Here is a 23213-nt window from a genome sequence, read left to right as displayed (position 1 = left end):
ACTGAGTACCCCAACCCCAGACCTCCCTAGGCCCACCCAAGCTCTGCCCTAGATCCCATCCCCTTTAATAATTGTAATGCAATTTTTCCATTCATTTTTCATATACACACAATATACACAGCAGATATAAATTCTCAAAATGGTCACATTTCAATCATTATATTGAAAATAAAATCATTTCACCTACTGGTGATCCTCTGCAGGCTGCTGTAATTCGCTTTAAAGGTGAGACCAGGAGGGCCAGGGGGGAAAGCCAGAGGACACTAGAGAGAAGGGAGAAACATGCAGGCCTTCAGCAAATCGGGCAGCACTGGCGCAGTACCGCGTAGGGAAGTCAGCTGGCAGGCGCCTCTCTTCCTCCTCAGTGTGCCGCGGCACACTTGGAATCTCAGGAGGCACACAGTTTGAGATACACTGCTCTACTGTTATAGTCAGTGATAGCTGGAGATCTGCAGTTGCCACCAAATATGGAATGGATATCTGATCCAAATATTGATTAATGAAAGACATGGATGCCTCATGCTCAAGTGTGCACAATTTGGTATAGTAAGCTAAAAATCCTTCTGAATATCTAGGTCATCTGTTAAGGGATTTCCAGTTGAATCAAAAATCAGAGAAATATGGTTTCTCACAACTTGTTTCTTGAGTTTCCAAGCTAATTGTCTGCTAGCTTTATTACCAAACTTAAAGTGTGCTGCTTGTGCTCTCCGTAGTTGTAGTATTATGTCAGCAAGTCCCAAATCTTCCAATTGTTCCTTAACCCGATGTATTTCTTATGCTCTTAAGATGCACAATCTTTTAATTTTTTTTTTCTTCAGCCCAACAGTTTCCCCCCAGCTCAATGAACCAGTCTCTGTTGGGCTATGACACCATAAAGTCTGCTTTCATTAACATGTAGGAGTTTCTACCCTTATTTCATATCTTCTGCCACAAACTCTCCCAAATCTAGTCGAGTCATCTGTAGGAAAGCATTTCAACATCCCTGATTTAATTGTATGTTTCACAGAATGCTTGTATGAACAGAGAAGGTAACAAAACGTCTGCATCGTACAAAGTGTGACCACCTTTTTTGACAGTTTTTCATCTATAATTACTCTTTGGCTCAGCTTAACAGCTTGAAAATAAAGTGAATATGATAGATATAAAAGTTTGGGCACCCTATCAATTCAATCATTACTATTTTTCTTTTAAAGTTATTAACAATACCCAAAAGGTTTAATGGCTCATTAGACCGCCACTTAGGCAAAGAAAATGCCAGTTGAACAAATGCTTTGCCCCTACTAACCTCTCAGCTTGGGACCATTTTTCTGCCTATTTTTAACAACTGTTTGAGCATTTCAAAACAAAGATAATTAACTCTTACAAGGCAGGGTAAGGTTGTAAAAACAAAAAAAAATCTGTAAACCTTTCCAGCTAGCAACTTCTATTTTAGGAAATATTATTAAAAAATGAGTCTCGCAGTAAGATTCAGAAGACCAAGAAAAACCTGACACAACTGCCTGAAAATTGATCAAATCATTGCAAGTCACCTGCTGATTCATTTAGCTGTCTGGAAGTCCACAGTTTATACAGCAACAATCTGAAACCTCTTCTACAATCTCATCAGAAAAGTTATTACTTAAAGAAGGCAAAATAAAGTCTTGATAAGTCTGGAAAGTGCTTCGGACTGATGAAACACAAATTGAACGGCTGGGCAACAGCCACAAAAGCTATATTTGGAGAAATAAGGGTGAAACATTTAAGAAAAGAATACTTTGCCAATCATCATTAAACATAAAGGTGGATCTGTTATTATGCATTGCAAATGTATAGCAGCCCATGGTACAGGAATTACTGTGCAGGTTGAATGAAGAATGGATTCAAGTAAATAACAAATTCTAGTAGCTAATGGCCCCCAGCCAGAGAAGAAACTAAATCTGAGGACAGGATGGATTATTTTAGCCAGGTGATGTGAAACAAACCTGAATAATAACCATGAAAAAGAAGGATGAAGATTTTGGAACAGCCCTCATTTTCCCATGACAGGGAGAGTCATTTGAATGACAGTAGTGTGTTCTGATGAGAGTCTTCACTCAAGGGACATCTATAGTGATTGCAATGGAGCCTAGTACTTGGAGGTAGTGTCACGCAGACAGAGCTAGCTTGGGAGCTCTGGTCAGCCAGTCGTCCAGAAATGGATGCACTTGCAATCCTACCCTGCAGAGATGTGCTGCTACCACCACCATCACCTTGGTAAACGTGTGGGGTGCTGTTGCCAACCCAAAGAGAAGCTAGAAATTCCCTGGAGCTAATGCTGTAAAGACTGATTGTACGGTTTCCATGCAAAAGCATGGAACTCTCGGGGCTTCGTTTGACTTGTGTGAGATCCAGAATGGGTCTCCAGTCTTCTGAGCCTTTCTTGGGCTCAGCTCTTCAGGTGGCAATAGCTATATGGCCTGAATTACCACAACTCTCTGTACTGTTGCTAAGACTCTGCATGACTTTTCCAGGCACCCCACTGGTGAGTCCACAGATCGGTCTGTTACGGGATGGGCAAACTCTAGCTTGAACCTTCCCTGAATAATCTCCAGCACCCAGTAGTCTGAAGAGATCTGTTCCCAGATCTCAGCATATGCCGAGATCCTTCCTCAGGAGGAAGATTTTGGCCCTGGTATCATTGCGTTTTCTTGGAGGTTGATGTGGAATGAGAACCAGAAGCTTGGCTTCGCCTAGGTCCTGTAAATCTCTGTCTTGATTTCTGGTAGGATCTCTGAGATGAGACTCCTTCCGAGTACTGTCGAAAACATTTGGAATTACAAAAATTAGAAAGACCAGAACCTTTAGCGGTCAGGCAGAGATTTTGGTCAGTGATCTACCGTGCTGGCCTTCAGATGGTCCAAACCCTTTCCAAACAACATCTGTCCTTTGAAAGAGAATCTGATGAGAGTATCCTTGGAGGTGGAATTTCCCGCTCATTGCCTGATCCAGAGCATTCTGTGGGCTGAAATTGAATAAGCCGAGACTTTGCTAATGACTCTGATGATGTTGTAGAGAGCACGAGCTACATAATCCACCCCTGTTAGCATCAGCTGGAGTAAAGGCTTGCCCTCTGCCAGGATGAACCCATGAATCTTGGTATGACAAGCACATGCCACAAAAGAGGCTGCTGAGTTGCTTTGAACCCTAAGGCCAAAGTTTCTAACTGCCTTTTTAGGACCACATCCACTCTGAAATCTTGCCTATCCTTTAATATTATGCCTGCCTCACTCAGCAGGGTCGTGCGCTTTGTTACTTGAGCTACCAAGGAAGCAACCTTAGGAAGAACGAACACCTGTTGCCACTCCTGTGGCATAGATTACAGCCTAATTATTGTTTTGAATACTTTTAAACAGCCCTCGGAAGCATCTCAGTGCTCCCTGACTAAAACACTCATATTAGGATGCCAGGGAAAAGACGTGAGCTGTATTCTCACTCCACTCAGGATTGAACGAGTGGAAAGGGCATGCTGGGAGTCTTACTGAAGTCCTGTAGGGAGTCAGTAATGAACTCTAATAGTGCTGAAGGCTTTAACAGCCGGCATACTGTGGGATCTTCCCCTTAGTTGAGGCCCACCACTGCTTCTTGCGTACTTGCAATCCTACATTGCTCAGCAGGGAAGACTCGCTTTGTGACAGCAAGGGCATACAGACTGATTCCTCACCTTTCGAGTCCCTGACAGATCCTGTCAGCTTCTGCCAATGACACAGAGGTGCCCTGGGAGCCCAAGTCCCCTTGCACGACTCCTGGCTCACCGCCAGACCTCATGAGAATCCCGGCTATCCAAATAAGGTCTCCACATCAAATTAACAAATTCAGGAGAAAGACTTTACTAGTCAGCACAGAGTTCCCTTTAGGTAACTCCACTTCTGTCTCTTTGGCTCTGCAGCTTCCACGCTCTTCCCATTAGGTACGTCACTATTTCAGGGCTCTGGAAGGGATTTTCTCCTGGTAGACAGACCCCCCCAAAGATTCCTCAGCCCTAGAGACCAAAGGGGAGGCTAAGCCCAAACTCCCATGCCTTCATATGCTGCACAGCACGTGGAACAAGGTACTCTTCCAGCATCCAACCAGTGTAAATGTGGCATGAATTAGGTGTAAAAGAGCCTGAGGACTCCATTCCTGCCAGTTTTGAGGCAAAACAAAGTAATCTAAAGGATCTGGAGAATTCTGAAAAAAAAAATCGGTAAATTTAAGATGGCCGTTGTGGCAGCATTTTGTCGCCAAAAAATGGCTCAAAAATGACTTTACTAAAAGTTTTTTTTTAAAAAAAAACCCTCAGAAAACAGGATTTAAAGAGGTGGGGAATCTTACAGAATGTAGCTTCAAAAATAGTTTTTTTCAGACCTCCCCAATTTTGCCCTTACTTATTGTGACATGTGTTCTGAAGGTGCTACAGTCTGCCTCAGCTCTAAGCAGTAGCTGGATCTGAGAGAAGAATCCTTGCCTCAATCAGCCAGTCCTCCAAACGCTGAGATTTTTGGGCTGCCAGTTGGACCAAAGTTGGACTGATCCTTGGCACTCGCGGAACTGTGCACATAAATGGGGGAGGTGAAATCGCAGCCGGCACCCTGACGAGCCCTATTAAGCCTCCTGTGGATGCATAACAGCCTGCGCTCAAGCTCCTGTAATTCAGTAGGTGAGCTAAGCTACCAGGGATACAGACCCCAAGGTCCACAAAGTTTTCTGCAGGCTAGCTAAACAGGATTAACCTGCCAGCTGCAGACCCAAGTCTACTTCTTCTCTATGCAGGCAGAGCTTTCCCCCGCGTAGGAGAGCTCTGGTGCACTGATAGCTGCAAAAAAATGCGAAAAATACCAAAAATAATAAAGAAATTATACAGAGCAGATCAAAAGACACCTTCAGGCTTGTGTGCAATAGGAGACGCTGAAGGGGGCAGCAGAGCCCTCTGGAGGAGGATTTGAAAACCTGGAATGGATTCCTTCTGAACGGTTCTCAAGCATAGGGAGAATACCTTACTGTCCAAAATGACACACTTATTGTACTAGAACAGTGGTTCTTAAACCTGTCCTGGGGGACCTCCAGCCAATCGGGTTTTCAAGATATCCCTAATGAATATGCTTGAGGCATGTCTGTCACCTCTACAATATTCAAATCTACCTCATGCATATATTCAAATCTACCTCATTCATTAGGAATATCTTGAAAACACAACTGGCTGGAGGTACCCCAGGAAAGGTTTAAGAATCACTGCACTTGAACATCAGTTAGCAAACAGATCACTATAACACAAGCAACGAGATGTAAATTTGGCAGTAACCAGTAAATACTAAATAAATGCACAACAAATTTCTTTAGATAGCAGGGCACTGTTATAATCATACCTGTATCCTGTGGGCAATTGTCTTCAAATCGATGGGTTCTTTAATTATTGCATAGTAATCTGGATATTGCTAGACAATAAAAAAAATAATAAAAAATGAACATGCAAGATAAGGTGGTTTCACAAATCCCTACCGATGCACTCTGAACTAGAGGGATAACATAACAGTAAATAATGCACAGCATCTGACCATGAAAAAAGCAAATAGATGCTGTGGTACATTAGGGTTATTACACGTTGTGGAAACTGCATACCATTAGACCTTTTTTTGAGTTTTCTGCTTTTAAACTTCTGGTACAATCTTTATTACTGAATCTTTTGGATTATTGTAATATTGTATATTTAACAATTCCCAAGGAGGACATGTTAGACTCATACCGATTCAGAATACAGCAGCTAGAATGATCTATGGTCATGTGACTCCATTTTATTGTGAGTTGTATTGGCTGCCAATGGACGCTTGTGTTTTGTTTAAGTTGGGTTGCTTTTGCTATAAGATTTTGCAGGGTACTGCTCCATCTTACATGGTTAACAGATTCTTGGAAAGACCTAGGAATACCCTCTTTGTTTAAATAGTGGGCTAAACCAGTGTTTTTCAACCGCTGTTCCGCGGCACACTAGTGTGCCGCGAGATGTTGCCTGGTGTGCCGTACGGTCAGGGCCACCATCAGGGCAGTACCACCAGTCCTGCATTCAGGGGCCCGGAGCTGACAGGGGGCCCGGGCTCCCCCAGGGTCCTAGGCCACAGTCTAGGGAGAGGGGCGGAAAGCCCCACGTGGACAGGAAAGAGCTGGACGGGGGACCCGCGGAGTTCAATACATCTCGAGCCGCGAGGCTCGTCTTCTGTTCCTGCCTGCCCTGCAGCTAACATATAGCCGATCGCAAGCGTTCCCCGATGTCAGCGCTGACGTCGGAGGGAGGGCTTAAGCAAAGCCTGCCCTCAGACGTCAGCGCTGACGTCGGAGAATACTTCCGTTCGGCTATTTGTGCGCGGCAGGGCAGGCAGGAAGCAGAAGACAAGCCTCGCGGCTTGAGCTTCGTTTTGCTGAGAAAGTTGCAAAGATGGGCTGGGAGGCAAACACGGAACACAAAAGGGGGGAGGGAGTGCGTTTTGGACACAAGGCATGAACTTGGGAGAGAGGAAGGGAGGGAAAGAGATGCTGAGGTGGGGGAGGGAATGGGTTTTTGGACACAGAAGGCATGGACTTGGGAGAGAGGAAGGGAGGGAAAGAGATGCTGAGGTGGGGGAGGGAATGCGTTTTTGGACACAGAAGAAATGGACTTGGGAGAGAGGAAGGGAGGGAAAGAGATGCTGAGGTGGGGGAGGGAATGCGTTTTTGGACACAGAAGAAATGGACTTGGGAGAGAGGAAGGGAGGGAAAGAGATGCTGAGGTGGGGGAGGGAATGAGTGTTTGGACACAGAAGGCATGGACTTTGGAGAGAGGAAGGGAGGGAAAGAGATGGTTGTGTACACGGGGAATAGAAGAAAGGAGAATTTTTGGTCATAGGGAGGGAGTGAGGTACAGATAGTGGCATACCAGGGTGGGGGGGGGGCGGTCTGCCCCACCCCGGGTTTACGTCCCAAGGGGGTGCCCAGCTGGCCACCCTCCAGTGTTGTCCCTAGGCCGGCAAACTGCGGTTCTTTAGCCACTTGAGTGCCACCGCCGCCATCGGGAACAGGCCGGCGCCAAGTTCTCCCTGCTTTTCCCTATGGGGCCGGCCAACTCTCGCCACTCGTGTCAATTCTGACGTCGGAGAGGACGTTCTGGGCCAGCCAATCGCTGCCTGGCTGGTCTAGAACGTCCTCTTCGACGTTAGAATTGACGACGGGTGGCGAGAGTTGGTCGGCCCCGCGGGGAAGAGAAGCAGGGAGAACTTGGCGCCGGCCTGTTCCCGATGGCGGCGGTGGCACTCAAGTAAGATCAAGTAAGAATTACTTTATATATAGTCAATATAGGCACAGAGTTAAATTTTTTAACATTTTCTAATGGTGGTGTGCCTCGTGATTTTTTTCATGAAACAAGTGTGCCTTTGTCCAAAAAAGATTGAAAAACACTGGGCTAAACTGTATTATATTTGCAGAATGGAGAAGTTGACCGTTGTGAAGTGCAACACTGTTGGGAGAAAGCAACAAATTTGGGGCTCTGTACATAATTTGAATTTTTCTGAGTGGGGGATGGGGGGGCTTTTTCAAGGGTTCTGATTGGAGATCTCCTTTGGTACTTGCAGTTTCTCGCATATCCCTGACCCTTTTCTTTTATATTTCTTTCTCTCTTTTTATTTGTTTTCACCTAAATAAGGGTTGTTAAAATTTCTGATTCTCTATGCAACTTTGGCTTATGTTTTTTTGCATGGTTTCTATTGTAAGTGCATGCTGCAGTTTAATAGAGACTTTTTTCTTAAATTTAAAAACAAAAGAAATATCAAAATGGAAAAATACTTTGCCTTTAGACAGAACACTCACCACTTTGGATGGGAGCTTTTGAAAAAGTTCGCTTATAAGTCGCCCTGTTGGATGTGTGGCTGTGGCTATAGACTCAAGCAGCTGCTCAAGAACCGCTTTTAAGTAACCTGGAGAAGACTGTCAGAGAAAAGAAAGCAATTCAAAAAGGGCCTTTATACACAACTAAGCAATGCTTCATAAATTATTTTGCATACAAAAAAACTCCAAAACATTCTGTACTCAAAAGGAACAAGAAACAAACAAAATAATATTAAAGCAAGCAAGAATCTTCATACTGCTTGTGCTAATACTTGGTTGTAGTGTAAAATTCTAGTAGCCATAATGGTCCAAGGAAACCACTGATTCAAGGAATGCAATATCTTTCATTGAACCAACATAAGAATTATCCAAAACTGTTATTTTGAGAGTTTTAGGGGAATTAACGAAGAGTTGTCCAAGTGACCAACAGGTATAAAAGTCTATTTTATTAATGCTTAGTCCATTTCTGATTGTAGTATTGTCTATTGGTAGGCTTTCTGGAAGCCTCTAAAATGTCCTTTTATAGATTGAGAAAACTGTAAAGTGGCAGTTAAGTTGAGAGGTACCAAGCTGTCAGGTGTAGAGACTGCAGGTTGGGATGAAGTAGAGACCCCTGACTCTGTAAGCAGAGAGGGAAATACTGGTAGAAGTAGAGGCTTCTTGTTGCTGAGTTGAAGTAGAAGCGAGTACCAGGGTTGTCTGGACCACCGAGGAGCTATCAGAATCATGGTGGCATGTTCCTGTTTGAGTTTGACAACAGTCTTGAGAATCAGAGGAAATGGAGGGAATGCATAAAGAAACTGATTTGTCCATTCCAGAAGGAAAGCATCTGCCTCGACGCGATGAGGAGAGTATATCCTGGAGTAGAACTGAGGCAGTTTGTTGTTGTGGGGAGACGCAAAGAGATCTATCTGAGGAGTTCCCCTCTGAGAAAAAATGTGATGAAGAGGCGAGGAATTGAGTGTCCATTTGTGAGGTTGCAGAATACGACTCAACTTGTCCGCCAGACAGTTTTTCTCTCCTTGAATGTAAACAGCTTTCAGGAAGGTGTTGTCCCACACCTTTTAAGCTTCCCGACATAGAGGGAGAGATCCTGTTCCTCCCTGCTTGTTGACGTAGTACATGGCGTCTTGGTTATCTGTACAAATGAGGACTACCTGGTCGTGAAGAAGATGCTGAAAAGCTTTGAGAGCACTGAAGATCGCTCTGAGTTCCAACAGATTGATGCGACACTGACGATCCGTGCTCGACCAATGGCCTTGAGTACGGAGACCGTCGAGATGAGCCCCCCCAAGCATAGGTCGAGGAATCTGTCGTGAGGACCTTCTGATGAGGGGGTGTTTGAAACAGTAAACCTCTGGAGAGATTGGAAGAGAGCATCCACCAGTGGAGAGACTGCCTCAATGAAGGAGTCACTCTGATGTGTTGAGAAAGTGGGTCGCAAGCTTGCGCCTACTGAGATGCCAGAGTCCGCTGAGGAATTCTGAGGTGAAGTCTGGCAAAAGAAGTCACGTGAACTGTCGAGGTCATGTGACCTAGGAGAACCATCATGTGTCTTGCTGAAATTGTAGTCAAGGAAGACACTTTGTGACAGAGATGAATGAGAGTACCCTGACATTGTTGAGGAAGGAATGCTCCGAGTCGGACAGTGTCCAGGACAGCTCTGATGAACTGTAAAGTCTGAGAGGGCTGCAGCTGGGATTTGGAAAGTTGATTTCGAATCCCAAGCTTTGTAGGAACCACGTAGTCCATTGGGTCGCTACAATAACCCCTTAAGATGTTAGATCCTTGATGAGCCAGTCGTCCAAGTACGGAAACACCTGGAAGCCATGGTTCCGCAGAGCTGCTGTCACTACCTCGAGGCACTTGGTGAACACTTGGAGATGAAGCCAGGCCGAAAGATAGAACTCTGTACTAAAAATGAAGATTTCCCACCTGAAAACTGAGGAACTGTCGAGAGGCTGGACGAATGGAAATGTGAGTGTAAGCCTCTTTGAGATCTGGAGAACATAACCAATCGTTCTGATCTAGAAGGGGGGTATAATGATGCCAGAGACAGCATTCAGAATTTCTCTCTGACAAGAAATTTGTTGAGGGCTCTGAGAATCAAAATGGGTCTCAGATCATCCGTTTTCTTAGGAACTAGGAAGTAGCGGGAGTAAAAAATCTGCTACTGCTCTGCTGTTCTGGGAGAACTTCCTCGATAGCACGGAGATGGAGCAGAGCTTGAGCTTCCTGAAGAAGAATGGCAGTCTAGGAAGGATTGGAAGGATACTCTCTTGGAGGCAGATCTGGAGGAACCTGAATGAAATGAAGAGAATATCCTTCCCTGATGATAGACAGCACCCAGAGGTCTGATGTAATGATCTCCCGGTGTTGGTAAAAATGATGGAGATGACCTCCAATGGGAAGGGGAGAGGACAGAGGCAGAACGATGGAGGTTATGCTCTGTATTAGATGGTCAAAAAGGTTCAGAGGCCTTAGGAACAGCAGGCGTCTGAGGTTTCTGCTGCTTCTGTTGCTGTGGTTGTTTCTTAGGAGGCGCTCTGGTATAAGGAGCTGCCCTCTGGGAAACGCTGCTGGTAAGATAGTAGAGGCCTGAAGCCCTTAGAGGTGGAAGGCTTAGGCTTAGGACGAATGATGGAAGCAAATGACTTCTCATGTTCAGACAATTTCTTAGTGGCCTCCTCGATAGAGTCATCAAACAAATAATTGCCTTGACAAGGCATGTTGGCGAGGCAATCCTGTAGATTAGGATCCATGTCAACAGTGCGAAGCCAGGCAAGCCGGCGCATGGCCACTGAGAAGGCGGTGACCCTCGAGGAAAGCTCAAATGCATCATAGGAAGACTGAAGAAGATGCATGCGGAGTTGATTCATAGTAATAATGGTATTCTGAAAACCTGTAAGATGATTTTGAGGAACATACTTGAAATATGCAGGCAGTATGTCAACCAAATGCTTGAAATAAGAAATGAAAATGAAATTGTAATTCCGAACCCTAGTTGCCATCAGAGAATTCTGATACAATGGCGACCAAACTTGTCCATGTTCCTGCCCTCTCTTCCAGGAGGGACAGTGGCATAAACCTTGAAAGGGTTGTTCCGTTTCAGAGAGGACTCCATGAGAAGGGATTGATGTGACAATTGAGATTTCTCGAAGCCCTTGCAATGGACCATTCTGCAATGGAATTCCAGCTTGCTTGGTACAGCAGGAATGGAATAAGGTGTTTCAAGGTTCCTCTTGAAAGTTTGAGAAAGAAGTCTATTAATGGGCATTTTAAGAGACTCCGCAGGAGGTCAAGACATACCCATTTCTTCTAAATACTCAGTAGTATATTTGGAATCAGAGTCCAAGTTAATCTTGAGTTCCTTATTCATTTGATAGGAAAGAAGAGAAGGATATTTGTTCCAAGGTAGGCTGACCTCAAAGAGCAGAGAACAAAGGTGAAGCTTCCCTGGAGTACTCACACCTGAGACCTGAATATGCAGGTATATATGACTCACTGGGAGAAGAATCCCTCACAGGAGAAGCAGATGGAGGAGGTGTCCTCGACTTCGGAGTAGAAAGCCTCGAGGTGTAGAGAGACGAGGCGTTTCTCGAGAAGAGGATTTGTGCCTCGATGGATGCCTCAACTGATGTGGAGAACTATGCCTCGAACCAGGCAGGTCTCACTGAGAAGATAGTCGAGGAGTCTTTGCCCTATGTCTCAGGAAGGGCAATGCCTTATGCAAAGAACGAGGGCTGGAGGCTGGAGATTGAGATCGAGACATCACAAGATATTGAACTCCTGGTATCGAAACATCTCGAGGCACTGATAAGGACTCGGCTCCTTGAATAGCATGCTTATGCTCCAAACGAGACACTCGCAACAAATCAACTCCTTGCACACAGAGTGTGGAATCCTCTCGAGCCACTCCCAAGGACTTGACTCCTTGTATAGAATGATGAGTTTGAGCTCGAGGCTTAGCCAAGGACTCGACTCCAGGTGTTACTGCTGAGTGCTCAGGCTGAACTGCAGGAAGCAGAGTAGAGGCAGAAGTATGTTTGGCAAGGATATTGCCCAACTGCCAGTCCAAAATGGTCTGGATCAGAACCTCCAAACATGACTCCGAGATTGGAGGATCTGGTACTTTTTGTGGAGCCACAGCCTCTGAGGAAGAAGAGGAAGAACTACTCTTCGACTTGGAGACATGCTTCTTAGGCAGCTTGATAACCATTACTGGCACCTGACCTGAGGGAGGCAGCAAGGCAAGCGTCTTGTCAGGAGAAGACTTAGCAGATTTACTCGAGGACAAGGCCCCGAACGAGGCAGGCTTGTTCAAAGATGAGGCCGAGGTCGAGGCAGAAGGCGGAACCCCGATGAGAAGCCTGACCGGATTCAAGGTCGAGACCGGAGCAAGGGGATCCATACCGCCAAAGAGTTTCTCCACCTGAACTTGATGACGCTTGGGGGCTCGAGGCTGAAGAGTAGCACAGCGAGCACACAACTCCAGTTGATGGTCAGGTCCCAAACACTGAATACACCACCTATGTGGATCAGTGAGGGAGATCGCGCACTGGCTACGGCTACACTTCTTTAAGCCTGTGACCAGCATGGACATAGGTAGGAAGATGGCCTCAGCGAAATTGAAACCCAGCGGTGGAGGTTGCAAAGCAGGCTCCGCCGTGACAAAAGAAATAAAAGTAAAGTTAAAGCCTTTATTTTATTTTATTTTTTTTAAGAAAAACGCACAAAAAAAACAGCGACCCTGAAAAATAAGAAAACACGAGCCGTGGTGAGAGAAGGCATGAAGTGTAGAACGGAGTCTAGCGCAGAGAGTCGAAAACAGACTTCTCAGCTCCGCGGAAAACTGAGAACTGAAGAGACATGTGCCCTTGCGTGGGAGGGAAGGCACTCGCACATGCGCAGTGCAGCAGTCACAAACTTTCTAAGTTCTACAAACTGTCCGCATCGGGGCTCCGTAGCGGACGTTGAGAATAGGCTGACTGCTTGTCCTGGGATAAAAATAATCTTTGCTGCTCTGCCCCAACACTTTAATAAGATATGTAATCCTACTTAATAGAAAACCTTTAAATTACCATTTGGTTGGTTTCATGTTGCTTATTTCAGAAAAATGTTTCATTTTATGTAATAAGCAAAAAACAAAAGGAATTGACCCCGAAGAAAATCCAGAGAAAACCAAAGAAGAAAATCCAGAGAAAACCAAAAAAACTCTGTAGAGTGACGATGTTCCTAAATGGACTTTATTTGAAAGTGTCAAAGTTCCAAAGGCACACTGAAATCATCCACATAAAATAATTCCATCCACATAAAAATAAATCATCCACATAAGAGCCTTAAAGGACCTAGTCCGCTTATTTCAGGAAAATGTTTCATTTTATGTAATACACAGGTTTTCATCTGCCTACCTCTGCTTCATGATTGTTCTGCCCTTCGTCCTCATCATCATCCTCTTCACAATCTCCTTTTTGAATAAATTCATTTCTTGTGCGCAAATAGAGATCCCATAGCTTACAGGCAGCTTTATATTCAGGAGAATCTGGCTGTGTGTAACCCCAGCCCCGAAAAATAAAAAAATACAAACACAACAAGAGTTTAACTAATAGAATTTTAGCAAATTTAAAACATATGGTTTTCTAACTTATTACAGAATGGAACAGCGCACCCTGAAAATAACATTGGTTATGAAACTAGATGACAGCAACATAAGAATTGCTGCTGCTGGGTCAGACCAGTGGTCCATCGTGCCCAATAGTCCACTCATGCAGCGGCCCCCAGGTCACAAACTAGCGCCCTAACAGAGACCAGCTTCACCTGCGCACATTCCAGTTCAGCAGAAACTTGTCTAGCCTTGTCTTGAATCGCTGCAGGGTATTTTCCCCTATAACAGACTCTGGAAGAGCGTTCCAGTTTTCTACCACTCTCTGGGTGAAGAACTGCTTTATGTTTGTACAGAATCTATCCCCTTTCAACTTCAGAGAGTGCCTTCTCGTTCTCCCTCCCTTGGAGAGGGTGAACAATCTGTCTTTATCTACTAAGTCTATTCCCTTCATTATCTTGAATGTTTCGATCATGTCCCCTCTCAACATCCTCTTTTCAAGGGAGAAGAGGCCCAGTTTCTCTAATCTCTCACTGTACGGCAACTCCTCCAGCCCCTTAACCATTTTAGTCACTCTTCTCTGGACCCTTTCAAGTAGCACCGTGTCCTTCATGTACGGCGACCAGTGCTAGAGGCAGTATTCCAGGTGGGGGCATACCATGGCCCGGTACAGTGGCATGATAACCTTTTCTAATCTGTTTGTGATCCCCTTCTTAATCAGCCTATCTAAAGTTTTCAACAGTGTGTGACAAGAATGATAATTCTCTAAGAGGATCTCAAAAACAAGCCAGCTGATGATGAAAAGTAGCTTCTGAACCAGTGAGTACTAGAGCGGTTATATCTGAGGCTCTTTCAGATGCGTTACTACACTGATAAAAGTATTCTCAGTAGCTTCCTCTTTTTGCTTAATCCCAAGTCACATTTCTCATTTTATTCTAATATATTCTAGCTTTTGTATTAAAAAGAGTGCATAATCTATTATAAAATATTTTTCCCCTATGGCAGCAATTGCTATTTGCAATTGCATTCATACTTATGACTTAACAGTTCTTTGGAAAAGAAAAGATAGTTCTCCCCTGTTGATTTTAAGATTTTAGTTTGTCATAATTATTATGTTTGTTTTAATTCATGTGAACTGTTTAGCTCTTAAGCAGTGTAGAAAAATTTTAAATAAATAAATACTTTACAGTACATGCATCAGTGTGACATCTACACAGAAGTCTGTTAATTAGATTTATTATGGCACATGTGCTTAAAAGGAGTATTCAAAACTGGTAATAATCACAATCTCTTTGGGAAAGGATCTGATTGAAAGAGCGATAATATCTTCAAGACGTGTTACAATTTGCAGACTGAAATCTCTCATTAGTATTTCAGTAGCTGTTTACCATGAATGACAAAGCTCCCTCACCTTGTAGTAGGCTTTTGCATTTTGAAACAGCAGCTGAAAATCTGCGGTCAGCAGATTAACTTCATCATACTCCTCCATCTTTAGTTTCTGTTGTATTTTCATCAAATCAATCGGTTGGGAAACGACATCATAGTAGTCTGGTTGGTTTCTGGCACGTAAGAATAAGAAAAAGAGAGCATTAACCCAAGACCTATATAACGGAAAGGAAAAAAGATTTCAAGTTTAAACAACTGGTGCTCATTTAACTACATTCAGAATAAAATATAAATATATTTTTAGCTCACACCTTTCAGATATTGCTCAAGGTACGGTAAATTCTATTCATGTACAAGTACTCCACCGATATTCGAGGGGGAATGTTGAAAAACTGCAAATACAGTTTTTAGCAGGGGAGACAGGAGAGGGCAGTCGGAGCGCCGGCAAGTGAAGAAAATCACTCGTGGTATGCTCCGACAGCCTCTTCCTGTGTCAAAGCAGCTCCTGATTGGTGAGGCCCGACTTTAGTACAGGAAGAGGCAGTCGGAGAATACCGTGAATGATTTCCTTCACTCGCCGGCACTCCGGCTGCCCTCTCCTGCCTCTTTGGCTGCTCTCTCCTACCCGGTCATTCGCGGTCAGAAAATACCACGAATGACCGGGACCGCAAATCAAAGACTGCAAATTTGTGGGGAAAGTACTGTACAGTTATTTCTCTTCCCCCAGATAGCTTACAATCTAACTGAGTAATGGATAGTGAAGCAACTTGCCCAAAATCACAAGAAGCATTGGTGACATTTGAACCCTGGCTTCCCTGGTTCTCAGCCCACTGTTCTAAACCATTAGATTGCTCTGCCAGTCCACTATATAGTACATAAAACAAACTTATTTAAAAAAAACCCTTATGTGAAAATAATCCTTGAAAAAATTATGGCAAATCAGCTTTCACATGAAAAAATAGGGTTATGTATAACTAATTAATGCATCACATTTGATATACGAGTACTGCTATATGGCCTGAAAAAGGGTTCAAAGCCATTTATAAAACTAGAATAATTTACTCCTGGTGTAATTCTGCAAGTTTATGTGTCAAAATTTTAAACAATATTTTTGCTAATTATTATCCATTTAAAATGTATAAAGAATTTTAAAAAAAATGTTTTTCTCCTACCTTTGTTGTCTGCATGTTTTATTTTTCCATCATATTGGTTCCAGTTTCTTTTTTCTGCTTTACTGTCGTCTGCTAATTCTTGTTTAAGTGGCTGCTATCCATTTCCCTTTTCTACTCTCTCCTGTCTATTCCCTCACTACACCTGCCTCAGACATATTAATCATTCCTTTTTAGTTCTTTTTTGCCTCTTTCTCACTTTTCAACTACCTATCAAATTTTCTATCTTCTCTCCCATTCCCCATCTCATTCCTTCCTCAGCCCTCCATTCTTTTTCATATTTCTATCTTCTGTTAAATCTATTCTCTTATCTGTTCCCTTGCCACCCTCTCCTCCCCCTCAGGGTCTACCATTCTCAGCGTCTTCCTTCCTCCACCTTTATAGCCCATCATCTGCTCTCTCTTCCTTCCCTCCCCACCCTCATAGCCTGACAGATCCCTATCTCTTGCCCCATACACTCTCCCCCATAGTCCAGTATTTCTTTTACTCTCTTCCCTCATTCCCGTTTCCAGGCACCTCACCATTACTCCATTCTGCTCCTGGATCCAACATCTCCCTCTTTCTCCACCTCCACCCTCCTATATATCTCTCCCTCCCTCTCATCCACCCCTATGTCCAACACCTCTTTATCTCCCTTCTTTGTGCCCTTGTCAAATCTCTCTATCCCCCTCCTTGCACCATCTCTCCCTTCCTCCCCTCCATTATGTGCAATTTCATCCTTTCCCCTCACCATACATGTCTCCCTCTCCTCCCTATGTGCCACCAACTTTCCTTCCTCTCCTGTAAGGCTTGCTTCTTTGGGTCATATATCGGAAGCGACTCTCACATGTTGCCTATCGCTAATCTAGAAGCCTCCCCACTGCCATAGAGACTTCCGGGATAACGGCAGGCAACGTGTGGGAATTGCTACCAATACCGTGACCCAAAGATTCTAACATGGTTGAAATTCTGCACAGGAAAAGGGAACTGTGACTGCAATTCTGCAGAAATTCTGAATTGTGCAGAATTCTGCTAGGAGTAGATAATTTTTAAAAAATAAGAAAAATGGAAGAAAGAGGAATGAAGACAAAGAAAAGGAATACAGGGGAACATCAGTTAGCATGGGAACCAAAGAACTCAGTAAAGAGGTGGGTTTTGACAAGTTTCTAGAAAGGGGAAAAGGTAGGTTGATTTTTTTTAATGTGAATATAGGGAACATTCTTTCCCCTCCCAAAACCAAGAAGCTGCATATTTTACAATGCTGTACATTGCCATGAAAAAAAATCTGTGCACAATTCCTAAGCCTGGCTTCTTTTATTTACATTTACCCTTTGCCTCTTCATGGTTACAGACCACCCAAGGTGGCTTACAAACGACCCACACCCCTTACGATACCCACAAAAAGTTACATCCCTTCCTATTTTATTACTTATTTAATGAATATGTGTGATAAATTCTCTTCCACCCATTTCTTCTCCACCCAACCTCTCTAAATCCTCATTCATCCACCCTCATGATTTACCCTATCCCCTATCTACAGAACAGAGAAGAGGCAGGGACAGTGGTTGCGGGGACGGGGCGGTGACAAATTTTTTCCCCGTGTCATTCTCTACTACAGACACCCTTCTTGTCCACTTTCACATTTACACCTAAATACTTGCCCAAAATAACCAATATTTCACCCATTTCCAGAGCTGATACTAGTCTTGTACCTGTCTAATTCAGGCATGCTGCTCAGCAATATCAAGTCTACCACATTAAGGGGGGGAATTCATCAAGTAGCATTGGGGCCTTAACGCGATAAGGGAATTAGCACACACTAAATGCCGAGAAGCCCTGGTCGCCGTACATGAAGAAGGACACGGTACTACTCGAAAGGGTCCAAAGAAGAGCGACTAAAATGGTTAAGGGGCTGGAAGAGTTGCCGTACAGTGAGAGATTAGAGAAACTGGGCCTCTTCTCCCTTGAAAAGAGGAGACTGAGAGGGGACATGATTGAAACATTAAAGATAATGAAGGAAATAGACTTAGTAGATAAAGACAGGTTGTTCACCTTCTTCAAGGTAGGGAGAACGAGAGGGCACTCTCTGAAGTTGAAAGGGGATAGATTCCGTACAAACGTAAGGAAGTTCTTCTTCACCCAGAGTGGTAGAAATCTGGAACACTCTTCCGGAGGCCGTTATAGGGGAAAACGCCCTCTAGGGATTCAAGACAAGGTTGGACAAGTTCCTGCTGAACCAGAACGTACGCAGGTTAAACTAGTTTCAGTTAGGACACTGGTCTTTGACCAAAAGGCCGCTGTGTGAGCGGACTGCTGGGCACGATGGATCACTGGTCTGACCCAGCAGCGGCAATTCTTATGTTCTTAAGTATAAAATAGGCTTCTTAGCATTTCGAACGTGTCCATTCCCTTAATGTGCATGAAGGCTCCAACACTGCTTGAGAAAAATTCCTCTTCTAAATGTCCTCCTCCAGCTCACTGCGACAGTCAGGACTGGAGATGAAATAAAGACAGCACTCAAAGTCATGCAAGGGAAGGAGGAAGTCCTAGCCACTGCACAACACATCTAAGGGCCGAGTTAAAGATTCACATACGGTATTCTGAAATTTGGTGTGCGTGGCACTTTATGGCACCTGTGCAAAGGACTGCTGCTGCAATGACTGGGTTAGATGAGAGAGGCGAGTTCAAAAGAGAGCCAAAACCTCCAGTAGAGACCACTGCTGAATGAACGGGAAGTACAAAAAAGCAGCAAGTCTCGGAAGTATCCCCAACTCTTAATATAAAAAGCTGCTGCCAGTGTGGAAATCTAAAAGTCAAGTCATTAGCAAAAAGCCATCAATAGTCCTTCTTACCTTCGTTTGGGTGCCCTAATGAAGAGCTCACAAAGGAGCCGGCCCTGCTCATCCTTGTAATCTCGGACTGTGTTATAAAGTTCATGGCACACAGCAATCTGGGAATACAAAATCATCATTTCACGTTAGCAGCAAAACATCAAATTAGAAGACCACTATGGAAGGAATGACCAACATTCAGATTATCGGTAGCTCATTATCTGATGAGCAGATCTAGAATAACCACTGAAATAATAGCATCAATATGAAGGGAAGAATCTTTCTCAAGATTTATTAAATATGTATCTCCTGCCCATTCTTGGTAGAACTTTCTGAAAATAAAATATTCAACCTACTTGCTCTAGCACTGGAATCTAACTATAAATACTGGGAAGCAAGGTGCCAAAGATACCATTTGATCAAAATACTTCAATGCAAGTGCGATTTCCGTTTTTTCACTCTCTGGCCAAAGGTGTTCTTTCACATTACCCACAACCATGAATTCTGTCTTCGCTACATTCAACAAAAAACCATTCATGCGTATCCATTCCCTAATCTTACTTGTACAGTTCAGAAGTTAATCTTTCACCCCATTTTGTAATTTGAAAATAAAACTGATCATCTGTATACATACGAAAAGACACCCCAATATCCTCTAAATATTTACCCAAGGGGGCCAAATAGATATTAAACATCTCTTATTCCAAGATGCATACCATAGCATCTAAATATTTCCTTTCCAACAGTCTGCAAAATAAACACGAACCGCTTTTAAGAAGCAATCCCCATTCCTGGTGTTTTATCCTTCCCCCCTCTTCCCTTTAATTAGTTTGTTTTTAACGATGTAATTATTAACTTCCCCTGTCTCTTTATCATCAAGCTCATGTTCGTATTTGTAATTTGTATATTTAATGTTCACATTTCGACACCCCCCAAACAAAAATTTATTTTAACCTTTCATTTTTAGCATTGTAAACCGGCCAGGTGCACGTCGATGGTCGGTATATTAAAATTAATTAAACTTGAAACTTAACAAAAAATAGCAGTCCCATTATACTGCTACTACTATCTGACGGATGCTGAAGACAATTCTTAATCAATATGTTGCCACACTTTGTATTAAGAGATGAATGGTTACTCACGGGATCTACTGTGGGAAGACTTGAAAGTTTCCTCTTTTTCCTACTTGGCCCTGGGGCACAGGTAGAGTGATGTCCATCATCATAATCTCCCCCGCTGATACTACTAGAAGGAGATGTCGCTCTTCGCCTCTTGGAGCCCATAGAATCAATGCTGTCCTACAGAAATCAGAAATACAGGATCTATACCACCCTAAAACACAGGATTTTAAAAAGATATGCAGTCAATAGCCACGTATTTGGTCTTGGAGGATGAGATGTACAATGTCTGTGTCTATGAGGCAAACATGGTTTTTCCTCTTGCATAGAGCACTCTGGACCCCTGTTTGTTTACAAAAATTGGATCGCTCTAAGTCTAATAGATACTGGCATTGTCATCTCGAGGCTGGAACTTTAGATCATTTATTGTTTCATTGTCCATTTATTAAAGCTTTTTGGCAGTCAATTTGGGATCATGTAGCATTGTCATATGACACAATTTTATTTGGCATGTCTATGAGAGCTAAAAGCCAATTATTTGCTAATAATAATAAACTTTTAATGATTTTAACAGGAGTTGCCATTCAGCAAATAACATTTAACTGGAAAGATTGCACAAGATTAAATTATTGTTTTTGGTGGAACTCGGTGTGTCACATGTATAGGATGGAAAGAGCGCTTGCAGTTCAAAATAGATATTTTAATAAATTTAAGGATGTGTGGGGGCCATTAATAACGTATTATAACGAATAATCAGCATTTTTCCCTACTTACTTAATATATATTGAAATAAAGACAGCATTCAAAGTCCTGCAAGGGAAGGAGGAAGTCCTAGCCACTGCACAACACATCTAAGGGCCGAGTTAAAGATTCACGTACGGTATTCTGAAATTTGGTGTGCGTGGCACTTTATGGCACCTGTGCAAAGGACTGCTGCTGCAATGACTGGGTTAGATGAGAGAGGCGAGTTCAAAAGAGAGCCAAAACCTCCAGTAGAAGGTATTACAACGAATAATCAGCATTTTTCCCTACTTACTTAATATATATTGTTTGGTGGATGGGGGGTGGGTTTTGTGATTTTCATTATCAAATTGTAAAACAAATGATCTAAATTATTATATGATATATATTATATTTGAATATAATTTTTGGGAGGGTGGGGTGGGATATAATCTTTTTCTTGAGAAAAATGTAGAGCTTCAAGTGATGTTGTATATTAAATGAGGATTTTATTGTACACTTGTTGAAAGATTTAAAATGAATAAAGATTTATAAAAACAACAACAAAAAAGATATGCAGGCTCTATACCACCCCAAAATACAGGATTTTAAACAGAAAGGCAGGCTCTATACCACCCCAAAACACAGAATTTTAAACAGAAATGCAGGCCCTATACCACCCCAAAACACAGGATTTTAAACACAAATGCAGGCCCTATACCACCCCAAAATACAGGATTTTAAACACAAATGCAGGCCCTATACCATCCCAAAACACAGGATTTTAAACACAAATGCAAGCTCTATTATACCAGATCAGTAGCTACCCCAAAACACAGGATTTTAAAGAGAAATGCAGGATCTACTATACCAGATCAGTGGCTACCCCCAAAACACAGGATTTTAAACAGAAATGCAGGCCCTATACCACCCCAAAACACAGGATTTTACACACAAATGCAGGCCCTATACCACCCCAAAACACAGGATTTTAAACACAAAAGCAGGCCCTATACCACCCCAAAACACAGGATTTTAAACACAAAAGCAGGCCCTATACCACCCCAAAACACAGGATTTTAAACACAAATGCAGGCCCTATACCACCCCAAAATACAGGATTTTAAACACAAATGCAGGCCCTATACCACCCCAAAATACAGGATTTTAAACACAAATGCAGACTATATACCACCCCAAAACACAGGATTTTACACACAAATGCAGGCCCTATACCACCCCAAAACACAGGATTTTAAACACAAATGCAGGCCCTATACCACCCCAAAACACAGGATTTTAAACAGAAATGCAGGCTATATACCACCCCAAAACACAGGATTTTACACACAAATGCAGGCCCTATACCATCCCAAAACACAGGATTTTAAACAGAAATGCAGGCTCTACTATACCAGACCAGTGGCTACCTCCAAAACACAGGATTTTAAACAGAAATGCAGGCTCTACTATACCAGATCAGTGGCTACCCCAAAACACAGGATTTTAAACAGAAATGCAGGCTCTACTATACCAGATCAGTGGCTACCCCAAAACACAGGATTTTAAACAGAAATGCAGGCTCTACTACCAGATCAGTGGCTACCCCAAAACACAGGATTTTAAACAGAAATGCAGGCTCTATACCAGATCAGTGGCTACCCCAAAACACAGGATTTTAAACAGAAATGCAGGCTCTACTATACCAGATCAGTGGCTACCCCAAAACACAGGATTTTAAACAGAAATGCAGGCTCTATACCAGATCAGTGGCTACCCCAAAACACAGGATTTTAAACAGAAATGCAGGCTCTATACCAGATCGATGGCTACCCCAAAACACAGGATTTTAAACAGAAATGCAGGCTCTATACCAGATCAGTGGCTACCCCAAAACACAGGATTTTAAACAGAAATGCAGGCTCTATACCAGATCAGTGGCTACCCCAAAACACAGGATTTTAAACACAAATGCAGGCCCTATACCACCCCAAAATACAGGATTTTAAACACAAATGCAGGCCCTATACCACCCCAAAATACAGGATTTTAAACACAAATGCAGGCTATATACCACCCCAAAACACAGGATTTTACACACAAATGCAGGCCCTATACCACCCCAAAACACAGGATTTTAAACACAAATGCAGGCCCTATACCACCCCAAAACACAGGATTTTAAACAGAAATGCAGGCTATATACCACCCCAAAACACAGGATTTTACACACAAATGCAGGCCCTATACCATCCCAAAACACAGGATTTTAAACAGAAATGCAGGCTCTACTATACCAGACCAGTGGCTACCTCCAAAACACAGGATTTTAAACACAAATGCAGGCCCTATACCACCCCAAAACACAGGATTTTAAACAGAAATGCAGGCTATATACCACCCCAAAACAAGTTTCAAGTTTCAAGTTTATTAAAAATTTGATTAATCGCTTGCTACCCCAAAACACAGGATTTTAAACAGAAATGCAGGCTCTACTATACCAGATCAGTGGCTACCCCAAAACACAGGATTTTAAACAGAAATGCAGGCTCTATACCAGATCAGT

The 23213-nt window shown here is 43.1% G+C and overlaps 1 protein-coding gene across 7 annotated transcripts in view; it reads right to left on the bottom strand.

The window, feature by feature from the left end:
* The window catches only part of PBRM1 (polybromo 1), a 171101-nt gene that overhangs the window by 132484 nt on the left and 15404 nt on the right, over positions 1-23213 (bottom strand). For all 7 annotated transcript variants that reach the window (XM_033926217.1, XM_033926219.1, XM_033926220.1 and 4 more), the window contains exons 2-7: positions 19952-20107; positions 18831-18928; positions 14856-15003; positions 13254-13388; positions 7825-7941; positions 5361-5429 (exon numbers count right to left, since the gene is read on the bottom strand). In XM_033926217.1, coding sequence (XP_033782108.1) covers positions 5361-5429; positions 7825-7941; positions 13254-13388; positions 14856-15003; positions 18831-18928; positions 19952-20092 — 708 coding nt within the window. In that variant the 5' untranslated portion in view covers positions 20093-20107. The remainder of the gene's footprint in view (positions 1-5360; positions 5430-7824; positions 7942-13253; positions 13389-14855; positions 15004-18830; positions 18929-19951; positions 20108-23213) is intronic.

The sequence above is a fragment of the Geotrypetes seraphini genome, chromosome 17 (assembly GCF_902459505.1).
Source record: "Geotrypetes seraphini chromosome 17, aGeoSer1.1, whole genome shotgun sequence".
Classification (NCBI taxonomy): Eukaryota; Metazoa; Chordata; class Amphibia; order Gymnophiona; family Dermophiidae; genus Geotrypetes; species Geotrypetes seraphini.
The sequence above is the reverse complement of the archived record's forward strand: the minus strand, read 5'-3'. Positions and strand labels throughout refer to the sequence as shown.